At 41.7% G+C, this 20,668-nt stretch overlaps 1 protein-coding gene across 21 annotated transcripts in view; it reads left to right on the top strand.

Moving 5' to 3' along the window:
- The window catches only part of LOC121300694 (receptor-type tyrosine-protein phosphatase S-like), a 139,987-nt gene that overhangs the window by 52,282 nt on the left and 67,037 nt on the right, over positions 1-20,668 (top strand). For 11 of the 21 annotated variants that reach the window (XM_041229381.1, XM_041229370.1, XM_041229373.1 and 8 more), the window contains exons 3-6: positions 1,903-2,048; positions 3,043-3,184; positions 16,630-16,818; positions 19,272-19,280. In XM_041229381.1, coding sequence (XP_041085315.1) covers positions 1,903-2,048; positions 3,043-3,184; positions 16,630-16,818; positions 19,272-19,280 — 486 coding nt within the window. The remainder of the gene's footprint in view (positions 1-1,902; positions 2,049-3,042; positions 3,185-16,629; positions 16,819-19,271; positions 19,281-20,668) is intronic. The other 10 variants (XM_041229375.1, XM_041229380.1, XM_041229389.1 and 7 more) reach the window with 1 other exon arrangement.

The following is a 20,668-nucleotide window of genomic DNA, read 5'->3' as shown; positions in this document are numbered from 1 at the left end:
TGTATATTTAACATGTTTTGGTCAGGTGGTAATAGAAAGAAAACAGTGAATTGTTTTATTGTGTGTTTCTAAGGGTTCAGTAGCTATCTCTAGTTGACAGTGCGCAAGAAATCCACTCTGAACTTGATTAGAGGCAGCCACAGAATACTTGCAAGCATACAAGAAATACACCCGATGACTGTGTTATTATACAGCTATTTTACTGGCTTCATCATTGCTAAGAAAAAAAGAAAAAAGGCCTAGTTTTTTCACTCTGAAATTCTGGTAACCCTGCCAAATACCCAGTAAAATATTAATTTGTAACCTAAAGCAAGGGAAAATCCACACTGAAGGTTGAGACCTCCTGACGCCCAGCATAGAGAATGAAGAATTCATGGACTGTCCAGACCAAGCATGAAAAATTTGAAAATCTAGTTTTAGGTCCCTGCTTGTCTAGCTATTGCACCATCATTTTGGCAGCTTTTTAGAAATTCAGTTTTGATCAAATGAGCAGTGATGGGGATATAATGGTAGAAGTTGCAGACATCTGTGGACTGATTTGCTGGTCTAACAAGCCTCCCCTGAAACGGCCACCATCAAATCCAGTCCTTCTTTGAGGAATGGTCTTGTTTTACCCTGGGAGCCGTGAGGCCACAACTCCAGAACACCCCAGAGTGGTGAATTCATCTTGGTGCTGTCAGAGACAAATTGGACTCAAGTTATGGTTATCGCCCAGGGTCAGGGCTCCTGTTCTCTGCTGGATTTAAAATACAGCCCTAGGCTTTGAATGATTTTATTTATTTTTATTTTTTTTAAGGTGGTGCCGAAAAGACAAACTTGGTGTTTTTTTTTCTGAAACACACACAGAGGTCTAATTTTCTGTAGTCTAAGGCTAGTAGTTCTTGTAATTTGGGCTTTATTTTGTCGATTTGCTGGTTATTTTGTGTGGCAGGCCCTATTCATCTCACGCCAGTGAATGGAATAAAGAACAGCTCAACAGACAGGAGAACAAGGGTCACTATTACAACCAGGGAAGAATAAAGATTGGAAAAAATGTTTCATTTAAACAGACACCACAGCCTAGAAAGATTGATAAAGCAGCATGATATCATACACATACGTGTGCTGCTGTAGCAATACCACGGCTGTACACCTTCTGTTTTAAATAGATTGCCATTGCTGGCAATGGATCTGCAATTGTGTGTGTGTGTGTGTGTGTGTGTGTCATATATATATATATATATATATATATATATATATATATATATATATATATATATATATATATATATATAAATAAATACATTTCCAATTTGCATGCAGCTATAACCACGCAGTCACATCCCCTATGGGACATAGTGCACATGTCTGCATACAAATTTAATAAATGATACACCTGAGTTGGTGTTTGATCATCTATACATTTTTGTGCATTAATATCTTCTGCTGCAAAATAAGCTTTTGCGAAGTCACTGCTTGCACAGCTGCCATCACTGTGATGTGTACAACACCATATAGCTTTTTAAAATTGTTTTAATTTTTTGGATTGCTTCAATTGAGCCGCAAGTGTTTTAACATAATCCACTGAATGGGAATATGTTAGCAAGCAAGAAATGTCTTCTTTTATATTTTAACCCCTTAAGGCATGCAAGGAATTGAGCGGTTGCTCAAATGGCTTCTTAAAATACATTTGAGAACGACTCAAGTATCACGAGGAGGAAACTGACCGTTTGGATGACCAGCTCCAACCCGTCAGTAATCCTGTTCTCTTGCGTCTCATTTGCAAAAAAATTTGAAAGTTTGCATCATTTCATTTGTGGGACACAAGTGTCCCTTGTACTTTTAAAGGGTTAAGAGGTGCAATAACGAAAGCCATATGATTCCACTTTGTGTTCTCTCCTGTTCGCTCTCCCCGCATCGCAGCTGCCCCCAGATTCACCAAGGTCCCCGTTGACCAGATTGGAGTCTCCGGAGGGGTTGCCTCCTTCGTCTGCCAGGCAACGGGCGAACCCAAGCCACGAGTCACCTGGAACAAGAAAGGGAAGAAAGTCAACTCCCAACGCATTGAGGTAAAGAGATAACAGATATCCACTTATGTGGATAGTTGTATAAATACTGGCTCCTGTATTGTGCTGCTTTGTGCTAATGTTGCGTGATGCAGCATAGAGAGACATTTGTAATGTGTACAAGACATGCCATGGACGTTGCATTGTGCATAATTTACATCCTTTTGTGGAGTTAGAGAATACCGAAATGGATACATTTTAACACCTACTTTTGGTTTTCAGTGTTTACCAATGCATTAGTACAGCTTCACTGTCACTACTGTACACATTACATCTTGCCCTCCATGTTTAAGATGGCTTGTAGCTGTTAAAATCAGGAAATTAAACTATTTAAATAGACTCAAGCATGTGTTTGGACCAACATCGAAAAAACAGCCGCAGCATTTAGAAAACAACAAACCCACGACTGGCTTTCAATTTCAAACAGGAGTAAGAAAAATCTCCCAGGCCTCTGACACAATGAAAAATAGCTTCAAGTGGTTTTCTGATAAATAAATGTTGGGCCGTAAGTAAACAGGTGGGTTTAATTGCTTTTTAAAGCAAGCAATTTTATTGCAATTCAGTGAAGAAAACATTACTTTAAATGTACAGTGCCCATCTGTGCACCTTTGAATTCCAATTAAGTTCATGTAGAATGAGATTCTCACTTCAAGAGAAATGTCAGAGAAAGGTCTAAAAGTAGCCAAACCAATCCAGGGAGAGGTGAATATCCTTCATACAGTTTTATCAAAATATATTTTCTTTCTTGTTTACCCTTTTCAAAGTTTATCACAGTCATTTTGCAGTTTTCCCATGCTTTTCCATGTTTATCCAATGCATTTATTGTAGATTACCATGTTCATATGGATAATGCTTTATAGCACACCTCTCTGGGTTTTGCAATGCTTACCTAGGAAGATGGAAACAAAAAAAAAAAAAAAAAGAAAACTCGTAACCCAATTACAACATAGAGTATTCCAACTTTAGCATTTGAAATGTGTGTTGTTTTGCTTTGCAGACGATTGAATTTGATGAAGGGGCTGGGGCTGTTCTTCGGATCCAGCCTTTACGAACGCCCCGGGACGAAAACATTTACGAATGCATCGGAGAGAATTCAGAGGGAGAGGTGACGGTCAGCGCCAAGCTCTCCATCCTCAGAGGTAAGAGACTCTGAGGGCTCTGCTGTGGTAAATGCACCTGCTAAAACATGGGCCTGCTAGCTTGAAGTTTTATCTTGGAAACTCCAGAAGCTCTTAATCAAGAAGCTCCCTCTTTATCCAAGCTACTTGAGTCTAATCCCACCCAAACTAAGTGATTGCATCAACATTTCAGGTACTTGCAGGCCACTGGATAATTATTACCCAAGAAAGATCCTTTTTTTTGTCGACCTATCGCATGCATTTTATATTGTACAGGTGTTCTGAATTGGATATAAAAATTCAACAGTCTCAACTGGGAGTTATGATAGAATGTTTACATTCAGATCTGTGCTTGACATGAGGGTTCCGCGGCACAGGTCATGCAGCACTGAACCATGGGAATTCCCTACTGCCCATCTGCTAAAGTCTAACCATAACACTGCTTCCAACTGCCTGGGCAGTGTTTCATTCCAGCTGTGGGATTTCTTTCTGGGCATAGTTACGCTGCATTGCAATCTGTTAAGTGAGTGTGTCGGGAGCATGCTGTCTACATTCTCACGACATACTGTTGCTGCTCTGAGAATTTATAGGAACCTTATACCTTAGGACCACGCTATAATGTGTATTTCTTTTGCAATACTTAATTCAACAAAGCAGCAAGACTGCGCTGAGAGATGGAATCCAGATTTTCTCTTGCTTAGCTGAACACATTGCATTCTGGTGCCCCCCCCCCCTCCCCCCCCAAATACTGTGAAGCTGTATGGGAACCCCACGATCTGCCTCGTTAAGGCATTTTGAAGTTTCGCTCGTGGCGTTCAGGGTGGCACCGTTCTGTCCAGGCGCTGCCATCCCCACTGACTCGCTAATGCTTAATCCCGTGCCTGTTGTTGCTGTCTGCTGCCTTGGCAATAGTGACGGCATTGCACTGGCTTTACCACAGACCTGGATGATGCAGCACTGGCACTGCCATCTGCTGCTCCCTCCGTTAGGCAGGATTTAAGGTCCTGCTTGCCCTTTTTAACCTCCACATATATTGCAGATCGGCCTGAACCAAATCAGAAGTGCAGTTATATACTGTGCCTCTGCTTTGCAATAGCTAAGGCATACAGTAATGTACTATATATGAAAAATTCTGTCTGTGAGGCTGGATTTAAAAAAAATAAATAGAATAATATAGAATGGTGGCTAAGCATTGTATCTGGTGTGATACAGAAATTACATGGTTAATATTTAATTCCTCACCTGTTTAATATTATGGTCATCTTATGTGTGTTTTTTGTGATTCTAGGCTTTGATCATCATTTGCCATGTGCACTAACTATTGCTTTTATAGAAACTCATCAAGGCTGAATGTACCAGGCATCCTGCCCATATCTTATTTGTTTTCAGCAAGGAACAATGCAAAAACCTGGAGAGGCTCGGAAACTTGACCTGCTGACAGCTGTAACTCCGGGCTCTCCCTCCGAATTCTGTGTTTTATAGCTGAAGATGAGCTAGATGAGTCTAGTTAGTGGGAAATAACAGATGCACCAGCTTTTTGTGACTAATGGGTTGGTCACTTCCATTTTTTTCCCCATTCCTTTTGGAAGTTAAATGGACCCTTAAAAGGCTTCACATATGTGCATGTGTGCGTGCGTGTGTATGTGTGTGTGTGTGTTCCATTTGGCGGCAGATCTAAAAATGCACAGAAGAGACTCCACTGAAGCTCCAGTCAGAGCAATGTGACTGACTTTTTTTTTTTAGTTAATTTAGAACTACAGTGGAATAAAGGGCACATCCCTTGGGCCACCTTGTTATTAGCAATAATGTGTTTCTAAAGCCAGTGGTGAATGATTGGGATTAACAGGCCGTAACTGATTATTCTTCCCAGTTTATTCCTTAGACCCAGAGGTGCAGTGAAAGGCATTATTATATATTAGAGCCAGGTAGTTTGTAGAGGCCTCTTGGGGACTCATCCGGGGCCCAGGGCTTCCGATCATGCAGCTGCTGGGGATAGAAGTGTACTTGCCAGCCACATCGCTTCAGTCCCCATGAGGACAGAGAAATACTGCAGGCATCAGTCTCTCCAATAAGTGACAGAGCAAGGGGTCCTGTTGGTTAGTGCTAGAGCAATCGAACACTGGCATCGATCTTTCAGGTTTCTAGGTCTCTTTCTCTCCCTCGCTCGCCAATAACTTACCTGTTTATTGATGATCCTTGCCCCTTTCAATAAAAGGCCCACAGGGTGGGGGTTAAGGACCATTAAGAGGGCAATAAGATTTCAGTACTGGTTGCTTCTAGCTGTACTTGTAAACTGACCCCACATTCACCAGGATAGGCACAAATTCCTCAAACATGTGGTATTTACTGGGATTTACATGTGAGATGTGCAGTATTTCACCTTCCTTCTGTATATCTTGTTTTTATAGTAGTTCGACTTTAAAGCGATGCATGCCTAGTACAGTGCAGCATTCAACTAAAGATGGCACATCCATAAGAGTCCCTCGCTCCCTCCCTCCTTCCCCTCCACTTACAGTATTGAGCAGCTGTCTGTGCAATCGATCGTTCCTCCAGGTTGGTAATGGATGACACATCCTGGCTGGCCAAATGTCACTGCTGCCCGCCAACATATTAGTAAGAACTAATTCAGCAGGAAAAACATCATTGACCAGAATGGATTTCACAGGGATGGTATAGCAGAAATAAGTCTTTATGAAATGGATCCAGTCAGCAGATGCTCCCCCTGCCCTCATAAATATATATTTTTTAGTAGTAGACCTGATATCCTAGTGATCAGTAAATGTCAGTGATATTGGATATTTTCAGTCACGTACGCAGGCTGGAAAACTGGCAGGATTTCTACAGCTACTGTACACCTCAATTCTGGATGCACTGTTTGTAACCTTCTGAATGCATCAGAGTGAATTTGACATGGGAATAGTGGGTGGGCAAGTGGTCTTTCAATCCTTTGCTTCCCTGAACCTATATGTGGTAATCAGGATTGATTGGAGATAGGAACGTGCGTAACACATAGAACAATGGATATTCAGCGGCCTTTGATGGACAGCGAAAGCCATCACAATGAGCGTGTCAACCTAAACTAATTTGCATAACTCATTGACTAAGGAGGTCTGTTGACTACACCATTCAAATGGAAGCTAGAAAAAGAGTGAGGGTTCACCAATTTGAACTTGAAAGTAACTGGACTCCAATGCATCTCAGCCTCTTCTCTTCTTCCTAGCCCCGCCCTGAGCTTTGTGAAAGGCAATACCGTAGACTGTCACACCCTGATTAGGATCAGCAAGAGCCTGATTGAATCGATGGCTGTTTTCAATGATCGCACAGCTGTGCAAGCACCAGCTGTGTTTTGTGCACTTCGTTCTGCCTTAAGTGGTCAGACCTTGTTCACACTCCAGTTTGTTTGCTCTTGCCCCAAGAGTAGTTTTCCCCTTGTCGATACCTGCTTTCAGCATTCAGAGGTTAAAGCAGAGCTGTTTGGAACATTTTAGTTCTGCTAGTTTTGTAAAACAAACACTTTTTGTGGAGGGATAGGACAAACTGTTGGCAAAGGACAAGCGATACATTGATGGCCACGTCTCGCGTTTCAGAGCACGTGTGTGAATTTGAGTAGATAGATTCCAGCAGACATTAATCTATATTAAAATTGGATTTCTCTCAGCTGTCATACTGGTGGGGGTAGGACGGCATGAAGTTGGGAACGGGGCCAATTGCTCTTCTCATTAAGAGGGGGATAAAAAACAAGCGAGCGTCAAAGAAAAGTTAGATAAACAAGATAATTAATAGAAAATTAGCTGAGCTGCTAGAAAGTGATTACTGTTTCGTTAATTAGCTTGACTGGGTTTGGGGGATTCTAAGCAATGCCCGCCGTGCTTTGGAAGTAAACTAATGACTTTAGACTCCTAGAGATGTATTAGTTATTGGGAAAAATGTCATTTGTTTGCAGCAGGGCAACATTTTCTGTAACGAGCAAGGCAGAGAGAACAGTGAAGCGCTGTAAATTAATTGTTACCCGAGGAAAAACATGTGAACCAGCAAAATGACTTTGCATATTTACGAAAAGCGCACAGGTAGTCTTGTTCGTTATGTAATAAAGTTTTATTTCCATGGAGAAAACTTTTCACTTCTCGAAACAACAGGGTAAAAATTTGAGGTTTCAAAGTAGTGCCAAATTGTTTATCAGGGATGGAATTAAGACATAGCAGTTACACCCATTCCAGGTTTTACTGGAAGCTCAATTAGCACCAGTATGTAGGTAACAAGCTTAGGTGTAAAACCAGGATTGGATCAAATTGCTATGCAATGGGAGTCTTTTATGAATATGATTTATGGTTATTAATGTTTGTCCCAGGGTCTGGCTTGATGGCTCGATTGTCTTGTTTGCCTCTCTGTCGGTTGACACTTTCTTGTGTGGCTCTTGCTCTGATTGTAGAGTGCGGATTTATTGCATGGGGATGGCTAATGGCCCTTTTCTGATTACAAACTGCGTGACTGAAGTGCAGTGGAATTAAAGTGGTAATAGAGGTCATTCTTCAGGGGTGAAAAAATAGAAGAGAGACTGTCTGTTAATTATCCACATTTAACCTCAAAACCCTTTCAAAACATTTGTTTGTTTTCTCATCTGGGAGGCAGGGTGTGATTAATGTCTGTCTTGAAATGCTCTCATGGTAAATCAGCATTACGTAGGACGTTAGAGTTTTATTATTTCGAAAGTCAAAATCGAACTGGAAAATTTGTATTTTTATTTGTACCGGCATTAAACAGAATATTGGGCGGACTGGAGATTCTCTCATAAGACAGATCAGTAAGGGGGTATTAAAATGATTTTATGGGCAGAATCAGGCAGAAGTAGCTGTTTTTTTTTTTTTTTATCAAATATTTTCAAACAAACCCCGCTGTGCCTCACTGACTGTACATACAGATTCCTGATAATTGGATAGGCCATTTGTCTTGCATTGCTACGCAATTAACAGAAATAGGCAATTACTGCGCTATGAACACATTTGGTCATTTTGTAGGTTGTTTTTTTTTTATGGCAGGCATGCTTAATTTAATGAGGCATTGCAATTGTCAGGCGTGCAGTTAGGTGGAATGAACAAGACGTATAATGAAATAGTTATTTAGTCCGACAAACCAGCAGAATTTTAACATAAGGGTAAGTTTCATTAACAGCTATACGTCTAAAGTGCCTGTGTTTGAATGCTCCAGTGTGTCTGCTTGCATCAGCAATCATCTGATTACTGCACTCCAGTCCTTCTAAAACCACTGGAACTAATGCAGGCTGTCAGTCATTTGTCAGTGCGGGACTAAGTGTAGACGATGGATGCAGAAGGCTTTGGTGCTTGGTTGTTGTTGGGTTATGGATAGACAATGTAAAAAGTAGTTTAGCTGTAGAATCTGAAATGCACATCTCCTAGGATACGGTAGATTGAAATAGGCATACATAACGGCTTGAACGTGCCCTGCAGGCAGGGTTTCCACAGCTTCTCCCTTTATCAGTAGTTGAGTTTAGCGGAGAGACTGGGGGTGTAAATATCTCCCATTGGCTGCACATGGGCTCAGCCCCTGCACTTCATCATCTTCTCTCAGCTCACAGGCAACAGGTGCCGGGATACCCTCCGAAACAGTGCAGTAGCATCAGGAGCTGAGAGAAGATGATAGAGTGATAGATAGATTTCATTTCAACTGTAGGGCACAGGGATGAAAAAAAGAAAAACAGCAAAAATGTTATTGGTTGTATTACTAATGCTTTGCTGTGTTAGCGGTGCTGGTAGTCAAAGCATTATAAAGCAGTAATAAATAGCATTTATTACGAGAGGTTGTCTAGCAGTTTAGCAAAGTAGTCAACTAGTAGTGTTTTACTGTAATGGTAATACCACTGGGGACTGCAGTACCTATTTTATTTATTGTATTGGTATCAGAACTGATGAATTTTAGATATTTTTTGTGTTTTTGTATAATATGCAAAGCTGGAGGTTATCCACAGTTACATGTCAAATAATAAATACATTTTAAATATGAATACAACTATAGGCATAATATTTGAATTTGTGAATGTCAAAAAAGGTTGTGCTTTTAGGAGAAAGGATGGCACGCCTGCTTCCCATAGTGACGACACAGTATGAGTTAAAACCTGAGCTGTGTGATCAAAGAGAAGCTTGTGTTGCCTCTTGTCCTCCTCTAAGGGTACCTTGACGTATCGTCAATATAAACGTCCAGCTTTGCTTTATCTTGAGCTTTTGTAACCCACACCAGCGCGATTTCCAGAAGAGCCTTTCGTGGCTTTCGAGGGACACCAGAAGCAATTCCCATTGGTCATTTGCATTATGCATTATACGATTGTTCAGCTGGCACAGTTCCCAGGCAGTTTTAGATTCCTTTAAGGGAAATTGTAACTGAATACAAGGTAATCTGATTCCTTAATGTCCAAAGTACATATCCAGTCGGACAACGGTTATCATGGGTTGTTTTGTAATTGTATCTGAAACACTGAAATGTTACTAAATATTGTGCTCCATTAAGCTACTCAAGTACTGCACTTTCCACACTACAGCCCAGCACACTAACCACTGATCTACTCAAGCACTCCACCTTCCATGCTGCAGCCCAGCACACTAACCACTGATCTACTCAAGCACTCCACCTTCCATGCTACAGCCCAGCACACTAACCACTGATCTACTCAAGCACTCCACCTTCCATGCTGCAGTCCAGCACACTAACCACTGATCTACTCAAGCACTCCACCTTCCACACTACAGCCCAGCACACTAACCACTGATCTACTCAAGCACTCCACCTTCCATGCTGCAGTCCAGCACACTAACCACTGATCTACTCAAGCACTCCACCTTCCACACTGCAGCCCAGCACACTAACCACTGATCTACTCAAGCACTCCACCTTCCATGCTGCAGCCCAGCACACTAACCACTGATCTACTCAAGCACTCCACCTTCCATGCTGCAGCCCAGCACACTAACCACTGATCTACTCAAGCACTCCACCTTCCATGCTGCAGCCCAGCACACTAACCACTGATCTACTCAAGCACTCCACCTTCCATGCTGCAGCCCAGCACACTAACCACTGATCTACTCAAGCACTCCACCTTCCATGCTACAGCCCAGCACACTAACCACTGATCTACTCAAGCACTCCACCTTCCACGCTGCAGCCCAGCACACTAACCACTGATCTACTCAAGCACTCCACCTTCCACGCTGCAGCCCTGTACTCTAACCACTGATCTACTCAAGCACTCCACCTTCCACACTACAGCCCAGCACACTAACCACTGATCTACTCAAGCACTCCACCTTCCATGCTGCAGCCCAGCACACTAACCACTGATCTACTCAAGCACTCCACCTTCCACACTACAGCCCAGCACACTAACCACTGATCTACTCAAGCACTCCACCTTCCACGCTGCAGCCCAGCACTCTAACCACTGATCTACTCAAGCACTCCACCTTCCATGCTGCAGCCCAGCACACTAACCACTGATCTACTCAAGCACTCCACCTTCCACGCTGCAGCCCAGCACACTAACCACTGATCTACTCAAGCACTCCACCTTCCACGCTGCAGCCCAGCACACTAACCACTGATCTACTCAAGCACTCCACCTTCCATGCTGCAGCCCAGCACACTAACCACTGATCTACTCAAGCACTCCACCTTCCATGCTGCAGCCCAGCACACTAACCACTGATCTACTCAAGCACTCCACCTTCCATGCTGCAGCCCAGCACTCTAACCACTGAGCTACTCCATCCCACTACCTTCAACACTGCAGCACTGTACTCTAACCACTGAGCTACTCCATCCCACTACCTTCCACACTGCAGCCCTGTACTCTAACCACTGAGCTACTCCATCCCAATACCTTTCACAAGAATGTACAGGAAACTGTAACACAAAGGCACATCGTTCTAATTTAATTCCTTATTGACTAGAGTTTTGTGTCTTTTGATGGGATTTAGATACCTACGAGATCCCCCTGATACTAGAAGAAACAAACACTCACACACACTGTGTTACGTCTTAAAACATTCGAAGTCTGTAGAATGAGTGTTTGATGCGGGTGCTGTGTTTGATTCAGTGGTGGAGTTCAGGGCGCTGAGAGCCGGTGCCTCATGTTCAAGGTTATTGCAGGCTGTGCTCAGGGCTGTGTTTGATTCAGTGGTGGAGATCAGGGCGCTGAGAGCCGGTGCCTCATGTTCAAGGTTATTGCAGGCTGTGCTCAGGGCTGTGTTTGATTCAGTGGTGGAGATCAGGGCGCTGAGAGCCTGTGCCTCTTGTTCAAGGTAATTGCAGGCAGTGATCAGGGCTGTGGTGGAGATCAGGGCACTGAGAGCCGGTGCCTCTTGTTCAAGGTTATTGCAGGCTGTGATCAGGGCTGTGTTTGATTCAGTGGTGGAGATCAGGGCGCTGAGAGCCTGTGCCTCTTGTTCAAGGTTATTGCAGGCTGTGCTCAGGGCTGTGTTTGATTCAGTGGTGGAGATCAGGGGGCTGAGAGCCAGTGCCTCTTGTTCAAGGTTATTGCAGGCTGTGCTCAGGGCTGTGTTTGATTCAGTGGTGGAGATCAGGGCACTGAGAGCCTGTGCCTCTTGTTCAAGGTAATTGCAGTCTGTGATCAGGGCTGTGGTGGAGATCAGGGGGCTGAGAGCCGGTGCCTCTTGTTCAAGGTTATTGCAGGCTGTGATCAGGGCTGTGTTTGATTCAGTGGTGGAGATCAGGGCACTGAGAGCCTGTGCCTCTTGTTCAAGGTTATTGCAGCAGGGGTGCTGTCAAGGCAAGCTTTCCTCTGCTCTGCTACAGTCTGCTCTGGCTTTAGTGTCAATTATTCTAATTGAGCTGCTTCAGGCTCAGCAGAATAAATGCAATTGACCATCCCTGGAGCAGAAACAGCTGAGGGCAGCAGATTGCTTAAATGTCTGTTTATTTAAACGGTATGGTAAAGGTGTGTGGTGGGGTTTCTCTTGATCTCTTTTTGGTAATATTAATGCTTAGTACTTAAAACCCTCTCTGGCTACTCTGAATAGTAATCAGTTAACCTGATTAAAGCTCAGACTAAATTAAATAATGTTTGATAGCAGCGGGAAGGGGGGGCTAAATCTGATTTCTGCTCGATGGTTAGAACACTGAGGAATGGGGCTTCCGATTTGGGAATATTTGCTAAACAGAATTATTGAAAAATCTTCTTAGCAGTTTATATTAGTCCCAGAGTGGCTACATGCCACACTTTGAATTGCGGGCTTAATGACCCAAGCTAGAAATAGTGGGAGGTGCATGCTAGTTTCCCTTGTAGGCATTTCTGCTGGTACACCATGTTTTACATGAAAGTTTGTCAAGGAGATGGAACAAATGCTGGCTGCAGTGTGAGTGGAAAGGGATTTGAGTAGCTTAGCGGGTTGTGTGTTTGCTGTAGCTGCTATGTGGAAGGTAGATTATAATGCAAATGGAGTTTGTTTGCTTTGTGTCATAATTAAAGAATGATGAAAGAACATGAGTCACTGGTCTGCATTGAGACTGGGCAGCCAGGCCTGCACAGATTGTTTCAATTAGGCAGGAGGGATATACTATTCCTCAATGATAACTGCCTCCAAATTCCCGCAGGGAAGCTGGGGAAGGAAATGTTCAGTGAAGGCTGTTCTCCAGAGTGTACCCTTTTTTTTTTTTTTTTTTTTTTTTTTTTTTTGCAATCTTGGACATCCCTACCACTAGCCCTCTGGCGTTGCTGTTTCAGACAACCAAGCCTGCTGTAGCAGTTGTTTCTCGTTTTTTGTCCAGCACCTGGTACGCGGTGTCACCCGCTGCCTCCAATCAGATTAAAAGATTTGCATCCGTCGGCTGTATAACGAATACAATGATAATTAATGGTAATTAATGTGTGCAATATTCTGCCTTCAAAAAAACTTACTAAGCACAGTGTGCCGTTGCATAAATACAGCTGTCCGTCTCCAAATAAAGACCACATCGCAGTGGTGATGATGATAATAATCATAATTTTTGCAGCTTAGCCGTGCTTCATTCAGGGTCAGCTTGCAAAACAGCTCCACATGTCAAGCTTTCAGAGCACTCCCGAGCAGCTGGTGATTGCATTCCACTGAGGATTCAAAAATCAAACCATTAACAAAATGGGGAGACCTACAACACAAGTCAGGAAAGTGGGCTTTTCAACGCCCGCCTCGCTCATTTCAGCTCTGCAGTACAGAACTGTAATCTAGGTGTAATTGATGTTCATTCACAGTCTAAAAAGCTATTTCACCATACCAGAATTGTATGGTTAAGGGTTTGGCATTGCTAGTGAGTTGAGGGGTGAAAATAAGTCCCATCACATAGCAGTTTTATCCATTCCTGTACAGAGTGGCTAAACAAGCTTGTAGTAAAACCTGGAATGGGTGAAACTGCAATGCAATAGGAGTCTTCATCAAGGTTTTACCAGACTCTCTGATTCAAGTTGCCAGTGGTGTCTCCAAGAAATAAATATAGTGAACTCTGATTCCCAATGAAGGTCGCAGTTTTTATTTTATAAGCTACCGTAGACAGAACCGATACATTTTGCTTTAAAATTGGTGTGGCAGGAATTTTATTTTTCTTCAAAATAAACATACGCTTTGTTCAGCATAGAGAGGGAGACGTCTGTTTTGGAGAGACGAGGAGGATTTGTTTATCCCTTAATGGTGTTGTTGCTAACTTGTTCTTGACAGCATGGTTTTGATTAAGGCAGTCAGTCCACACAGACACGCACAGATGTCATTTTTGTGTTCCTCGCTGGTCATAATTATAGAGGAGACAGAAGCTAGGGTTTCATTACCGAAAGGTCAGAGGGAAAAAAACAATAACAAAAATAAACACTAAACTGGTGGCTTGCAGAATTCTGGGCCTGTAATCAGGGCTGCTACCTTTTTAAAACTACAGTTTCACAAGTGGAAGTTTACTTACACAATGGCCTTGCATTGTTATACCATGGTTTTGACAATATCTTGCATTGCGTGGCTTTGGCATGCTTCCATTAGACTTTACTACATCCTCAAACCACGTCCCTGAGTAAGCTTTTATAAGAAAAGCATTGCTTTCCCGTTCACGTTTCAGTGGTTTAGGGACCCTGCAGTATGCCCTGTGTTGAATAATTCTACCTGCTGTAAATAAGACCCCTGCTGTACTTTTGGTCACCAGTTCATTTTCAATCTGTCCGAGCTGCTAACTATTTCCAGGTTGACTGTCCTCCTCGGGTTACACATTTCAATCTCAGTCCGTTTTGAGCAGTGCAGAGTCAGCATGCTTGTGTGGAGCGTGGAACAAATACGGAACTGCTATATAGAGAAATTGACCAAGACAACAGGTCACCAATACCTCTCTGCTTTCAGATGCACAGAGATCTCTTTTAAATGCTATTAAGTTACATCAGCATGCATGACACGGGCTGGGGAGGTCGTAAAATCCAGCCTTTTGGTGGGACTACCTGCAACTCCTCGGGAGGACTCCCTTGTTTCATATACAGCCAGATCTATATAAAGAATATTCAGTCCTTAAGCATGTTTAATCAGGTAGATCTCCACCTGGATTGAAAGCTCACCTGTTGATTAAGACCTCCTAACTGCACTTCTTTCTCCTGCTGCTCTTTCTCGTTTTCTCCGCGGCTCCCAGCCAGTTCACGAGGCTCAGCTCTTGAGATCAATCTGATCAGCTCTGCACTCCAGTTGCTTTAATTAAACTCAACCTCACAGTGTACCACAAGATTAGCATTTTTGTTTAATTAGAAAACTAAAAAAAAAAAAAAAAACCACTGCAGGAAATGTATTGTCCTTCTGACCGCACACACGCACACTCACCCACATCATATCGACCAGTATGAACAAGCTTGCTCTCAGAGGGTTGATTGGTTCATCAAATTAATGAACTTCTGGCTGCTGCCCAGGCCAAAGTTCTTTAGTTTGGCCTCAAATAAAAGCCGTTGTCAGTTATGAAGTCATCAGAGGCCAACGGGAGCGCCGGGAACAAACGATTTGATTGGCAAAAAAATGAATCTGATTTATGTGTGAGAGCATGGGGTTCTTAACCAAGTGTTGGAGAGAAATGGATTGGGTTGGCTGTTGCAGGGTACGCTTTCCCAAGAGTGTGAGTGTAATTAACAGGGACAGACACTGTAAATACAGTATCGGGACCAGCATACTGTTTCAATTCACCACTTCCACCGTGTCTAATGAGCAGATCTGTGGAATGCTCTGTATACACACATCGTTTGACTCATTAAGTGCTAGCCTGCTGCTTCTGGATTCGTATGGTATTTTTTTTTTTTTTGCGCGCCTTGCTGCAACAGGAATGGTCTGATTTATAAAACCCCTGACGCCCTGTAACGTTTTTTTTTTACCAGATCTCGCTAACTAGTGTTTTGCTTCTAATAACTTGCAAACCAAATATGTTGTATATAAAATGCATAAACAGGGACTTATAAAATGATTTTCACAACTTGTTAATCAAATATAATGTATAGCAATTTGCTAAAATCATGAAGTACCTTTTTCGCTAGTGTTTTATCAACGTTTAGTTGTTAGGTTGCAAACTGCTGAAACAAAGCTGTATTAGAATGGTGAATATTACATTATTCCCATGAAGGCCTAGGGGGAGCTGTGTGCTTTGCTTTCCACGGTACTGCAAAGGTTAAGGAACTAGCCCAGATCAAGGAAACTGTACATAATGGTTTTGGATCTGTCATCACATTCGTCTCCGCGACTGAGGAAAAGACATTTTAACTCCCCAGAGTCAAAGTCTTGAGTGAGTTATGGAGATATTGCCTTCCAAGTGGAGATAAATGTGAAATCACACACAGATCCATTATGTATTCTGTATACAATACACAGCATGGCATGGATGTCCAGCGTTAATTTGACTTTTCTTTCAAGTAACGCGGTGGTATTGCTGCATTGTGGGTGAATTTCCTATAGATAGACTTGTAACCTCTAACAGTGATTGAACCTTTTCATACTATTGGATAGGTTTGGAATGCTGTGATAACTCAATATGTAGGGCTTTATTTGGCAGTGGGTGCAAGGGCTCAAATAAATGAAATGAAATAAAACCATTTTAGTGGAATACATTTACTAGGAAATTACTTTGTTTGCAGCTTGGTGAATTGTTTTTTTTTAAACCAGTTTTACTCCTTTCATAAAACAGCCCTTTGCAAAGGTGATCGTCAAAAAAGCTAGTAGGTGGGAGTTCAGATCAGGATCACGAAAGCTTTGGCATGAACATGTTCCAGTCAGAACTGATTCAGAGCTAAACTCCAATCAAACATCTGCGATTTACTGTGCATGCGTCAAACCCAGCTGGGAAATGTTTAGCATGTAATATTGAATGATCGTTTATGTGCAGTGATGTTCTAAGTCTATGAACAGTATCTCTCCAATGAAACGGAGACCCCCTTCTTGACTCTTCCCCCTCATCTTCTCTCTCTGCAGAAGACCAGTTACCCTCAGGGTTTCCTAATATCGACATGGGCCCCCAGCTGAAGGTGGTGGAGCGAACTCGCACCGCCACCATGCTTTGCGCAGCCAGCGGCAACCCAGACCCAGAAATCACCTGGTTCAAGGACTTCCTGCCCATTGACCCCAACATGAGTAATGGGCGAATCAAGCAGCTCCGATCAGGTAAGGTTGAAACCCTCTGCTTCTTTTTTTTCTTCCCTAGATATTTTCTCTGTGCAGCTGCTTAAGAAAGCTGGGTCATTTAAGTTTTGGCACCACAACTCTTTTCTTTCTTGTTATCGCTAATGCTGTTTCTCTTGAGTGTAAAGCTGTTGTGAGATCTCTTTAATCCTGTAGGGGCTGCTGTTTCCTCTCAGACGATTTCTGCAATAGCCCCACATGCTGTTTGAAAGAGGAATTGCGTGGCAGATAAATGAAGAGTGCAGCAAAGTATATCGGAGGGGGGTATCGCAGTCTATTTTTATCAAGCAGTCAGTGTGCTATTTTGGGGTTTCAAAACAGTAGATCAGGCATCAGGTTGTATGTTGGCCTGACCACAGATTGCTACAGTACTGGCTCCTGGGCTTTGGGCAGGCTTGGATGTTGGAAGACATGTGATCTTAGTTGACATGAGAAGGTCTGGTGAAATGTGTTTGACATCAAAAGATTGCTGCCCATTATGTCTTAGAATATACTGCTCTGGCCAAAAGTTTTACATCACCCTATAGAATTTTGCTTGATAAAGTTGAGTGAAACCTGCTGAATAGTGTTACGTTAACATATTGAATTACATACCGCATTGTGGGTTTCGATATACTTAACGTAAAACTGAAAAAATGAAGACATGAAGTACTGCACCACTATTATGGCTTCTGGTAGACTTTTGCAATATAATTTTATAGTTTTCTAGTTATAGTTAAATTAAAAGATCAAAATGATGTTCATATAGTTTTTGTTTTAATTATGTCTCAGTCCTAAAATTCTATGTAATGCATAACTTTTGGCCACATCTGTAGTGTACGTGCTTTTAGTGTCTCTGCGATACTTTTATTGTGTAGTTCTCTTAATGATATCTTTCTGGTGAGGTTGACCCTTGTCTTGGTTCGCCTTGCAAATTGGAAAGAAAGGCACACATTTTAACGAGTGTGTTCATTAACTGAATGTGCCCTTATACTGACTGTCTTTATATAACTGTCCTTAAACTGAGATAATCCGGCTTTTCCACGCAGAAGTGAAAGGCTAAATTCTCTTGTGCATGCCCTGGTTAACAACAGTACTCTGACATGCATTCAGGACATCATTTATATTAGGCACTAACTTTATCATTTTTTTAATATATTTACCAGCACTTTGTATCTGTGGTTTAATTTCTATGGGATGAGCGCAGCTGTTTTTATATTGTTTTTTTTATATTGCTACTTCCTTTTTGCAGCCCTGTTAATTGCTGTACAGTAATTATGTCTTCATGAAAATGCATTTGTTTTCTATGATGTTCTGTCAGTAGCCAGCTCTGACAGCCCAGAGCATTCCTCTTTACGACCTTCAAGTCTAAGCTACCTTGTTTCCTGGTATACCTGAATATACGTGAGCGGGTTGGAAAAGCATAATAAATAAAATCCCTGGTAACAGCACTGGGTTCTGAGTTTTGTACAGTATACATCCACCATACACTGTTTTACTTGTAAGCTGTGCCACACCAGTAGGGCAGACTGCAAACAGAAGTAACGGTAAGCAAGCCCTTTTATAGTGTGAATCAATAAACAAACAAACACAAAGTTCTGCATTGCTGTACCATGTGAGCCTGTGTTTCAGGAGGAGCCCATTGAGGTCCTCTGCTGTTCTAGACAAGCACCTCCATCGCTGTGGCCAGTATACCACTGAGGGATTTCTGTTTTGGTGTCTGTCCTTCTGTCTGTGTGTCCTCTCTCTTCTCCGACCTGTCATTTTGTTTCCATCTCAGAATTATTTTTTGTGTTGTTTGGTTGTTTTCTGCTGATAAATAACTGTCCTATTTAATTTATTACAACATGTAATGTGTGTAAAATCCTTTCCACATTTAAACAATACCCTTTGCATATGTATATCTTGACTAACATTTTACTGAACACCAGGAGGCCTTTTTATTGTTTTTAAATATTTTGACCATCCGGTGTTTTTGATAGACATAATTAACATTACAGAAAGTCTAATAACATTAATAACCCTAGTAATAATATTCTAATAATGATAACATTTATACAAAGGGGCTGGACCAATGTATATGAGATTCAAATTTAATCCAGTTTTTTTTTAATTAATTTAATTAATTAATTAATTAATTAATTAATTGATATATATATATATATATATATATATATATATATATATATATATATATATATATATATATATATATATATATACTTCTCAGTGTACTAAACCAGACAGATGAATGTATAATTTCAGGTGGTTTTAAAATTATAATACCATTAACAGTATATTTATATTTAAAAAAAAAAAAATCTCCAGCCCCTTTTAAATGATATTGAAAAATAAACAATAAACAATTTTCAAAGCCTTAACTCTTCTGCTCTCTTAAAAATGTAATCTTTTGTTTTTCCTTTTTCTTTTGTGTTTTTTATTTTTTTTATTTTCAGAGGCCTTTGGTAAGTGTGCCAACTAAACAGCCCAAAGTTCTCCTCTCTCCTGTAAAACTGAATCTCATGTTAACTGCTTCTAAAATGCATGCCTGGCCTTTCTCTCACTAACTTCTGAGTCAGTCTGCCGCTTGAACCTTCCCCAAAACTAATCAGAAAAAAACCAAAAAAAAAAAACAAAAAAAACAACAATAATAGCAGTGGTTTTCTGCAGCCCTTTCAGCTACCTAGCAACCATTTTCCATAGAATTCCCCAAACACTACACATTCCACAGTCTTGAGACCTTAGTGTTCAAACCTGGTAAAACAGTGGAGTTTTGAGACTGGCGTGTTTTTATTTGTCTTGAATTCAAAGCCTGTGAAAGGTAATCTGTGGGTTTGGAGCTCCAGAAACTGGAAAACAAAAAAAGTTTTAGGCCAGAACGGACACATTCAGGTGCACAAATACAAAGTGAAAACTTGTTTTTAGCAATCGCTGTCAGTATACAAAGCTTTCAGCGTGCAGAAGATGTAAGGATTGATGCCTTTACAAGCACAAATGAATCGCTCCACAACAAGAAAAAAAAAATCCCAACGCAGCCCCTCTGGCTTGCATCACTCATTTTCATAACGTCCCATCGATATCTTTAGGGGCTTCGGTATGAGTGGTGGACCCACACGTGCGTGTCACCCCAGCACACATTGCGTTGGGGTATCTGAGGGGCTGAATACAGTTCAGCTCGCCTGCCTGTCCTATCAATGACCTCTCAGCAAGGCACCCTCCCCCCCCCCACCACCCACCCAAACTGAAAGCCAAATGTTGTTTTAAAAAATATTTGAATTTCCAAATCCAGCTTGGTGCCTCAGTGCACGAAAACACAGGGCCACAGTGTCTCTCTCCCATAACCCGAAAGTCCTGGAAATCCATATTTTTGTAACAACAAACCCCAATATTATGCATTAGTTACATTGTCTCTCTTCATACTGCGTCTGACTGTAGAAATATAACTCTTGCAAAAATGCACTGTAATAATATAGAGCTATTTTGGGAACAGCAGCGTACCCACATAGTACCTCCATTGTGGGCAATTTCGCAGGATATTGCACGAATTATACTGTACGTTTATTGTTAATAATAATAATGATAACGTTATGTTTATATAGCGCCTTTCATAGTGGACCGTCATCACAAAGCGCTTTACAGAGGTAGGCTGTGAACTTACAATAGCACTTACAAGAATCACTTACAACATATATAGAGAGCTAACATTTCAACCTGTTAAACAAGCACTAGTATTTAGAGAGCCTTATTACATATTATTTTACATGGACCACCCCAGGTCCATAAAATCCTGATTTTAATGTATTTTGACAGCATTGGCTACATTTCCCTTTAAAACAAGACTCTAAACAACACG

The sequence above is a fragment of the Polyodon spathula genome, chromosome 26 (assembly GCF_017654505.1).
Source record: "Polyodon spathula isolate WHYD16114869_AA chromosome 26, ASM1765450v1, whole genome shotgun sequence".
Taxonomy (NCBI): domain Eukaryota; kingdom Metazoa; phylum Chordata; class Actinopteri; order Acipenseriformes; family Polyodontidae; genus Polyodon; species Polyodon spathula.
This window is presented reverse-complemented; position numbering and strand designations above follow the sequence as displayed.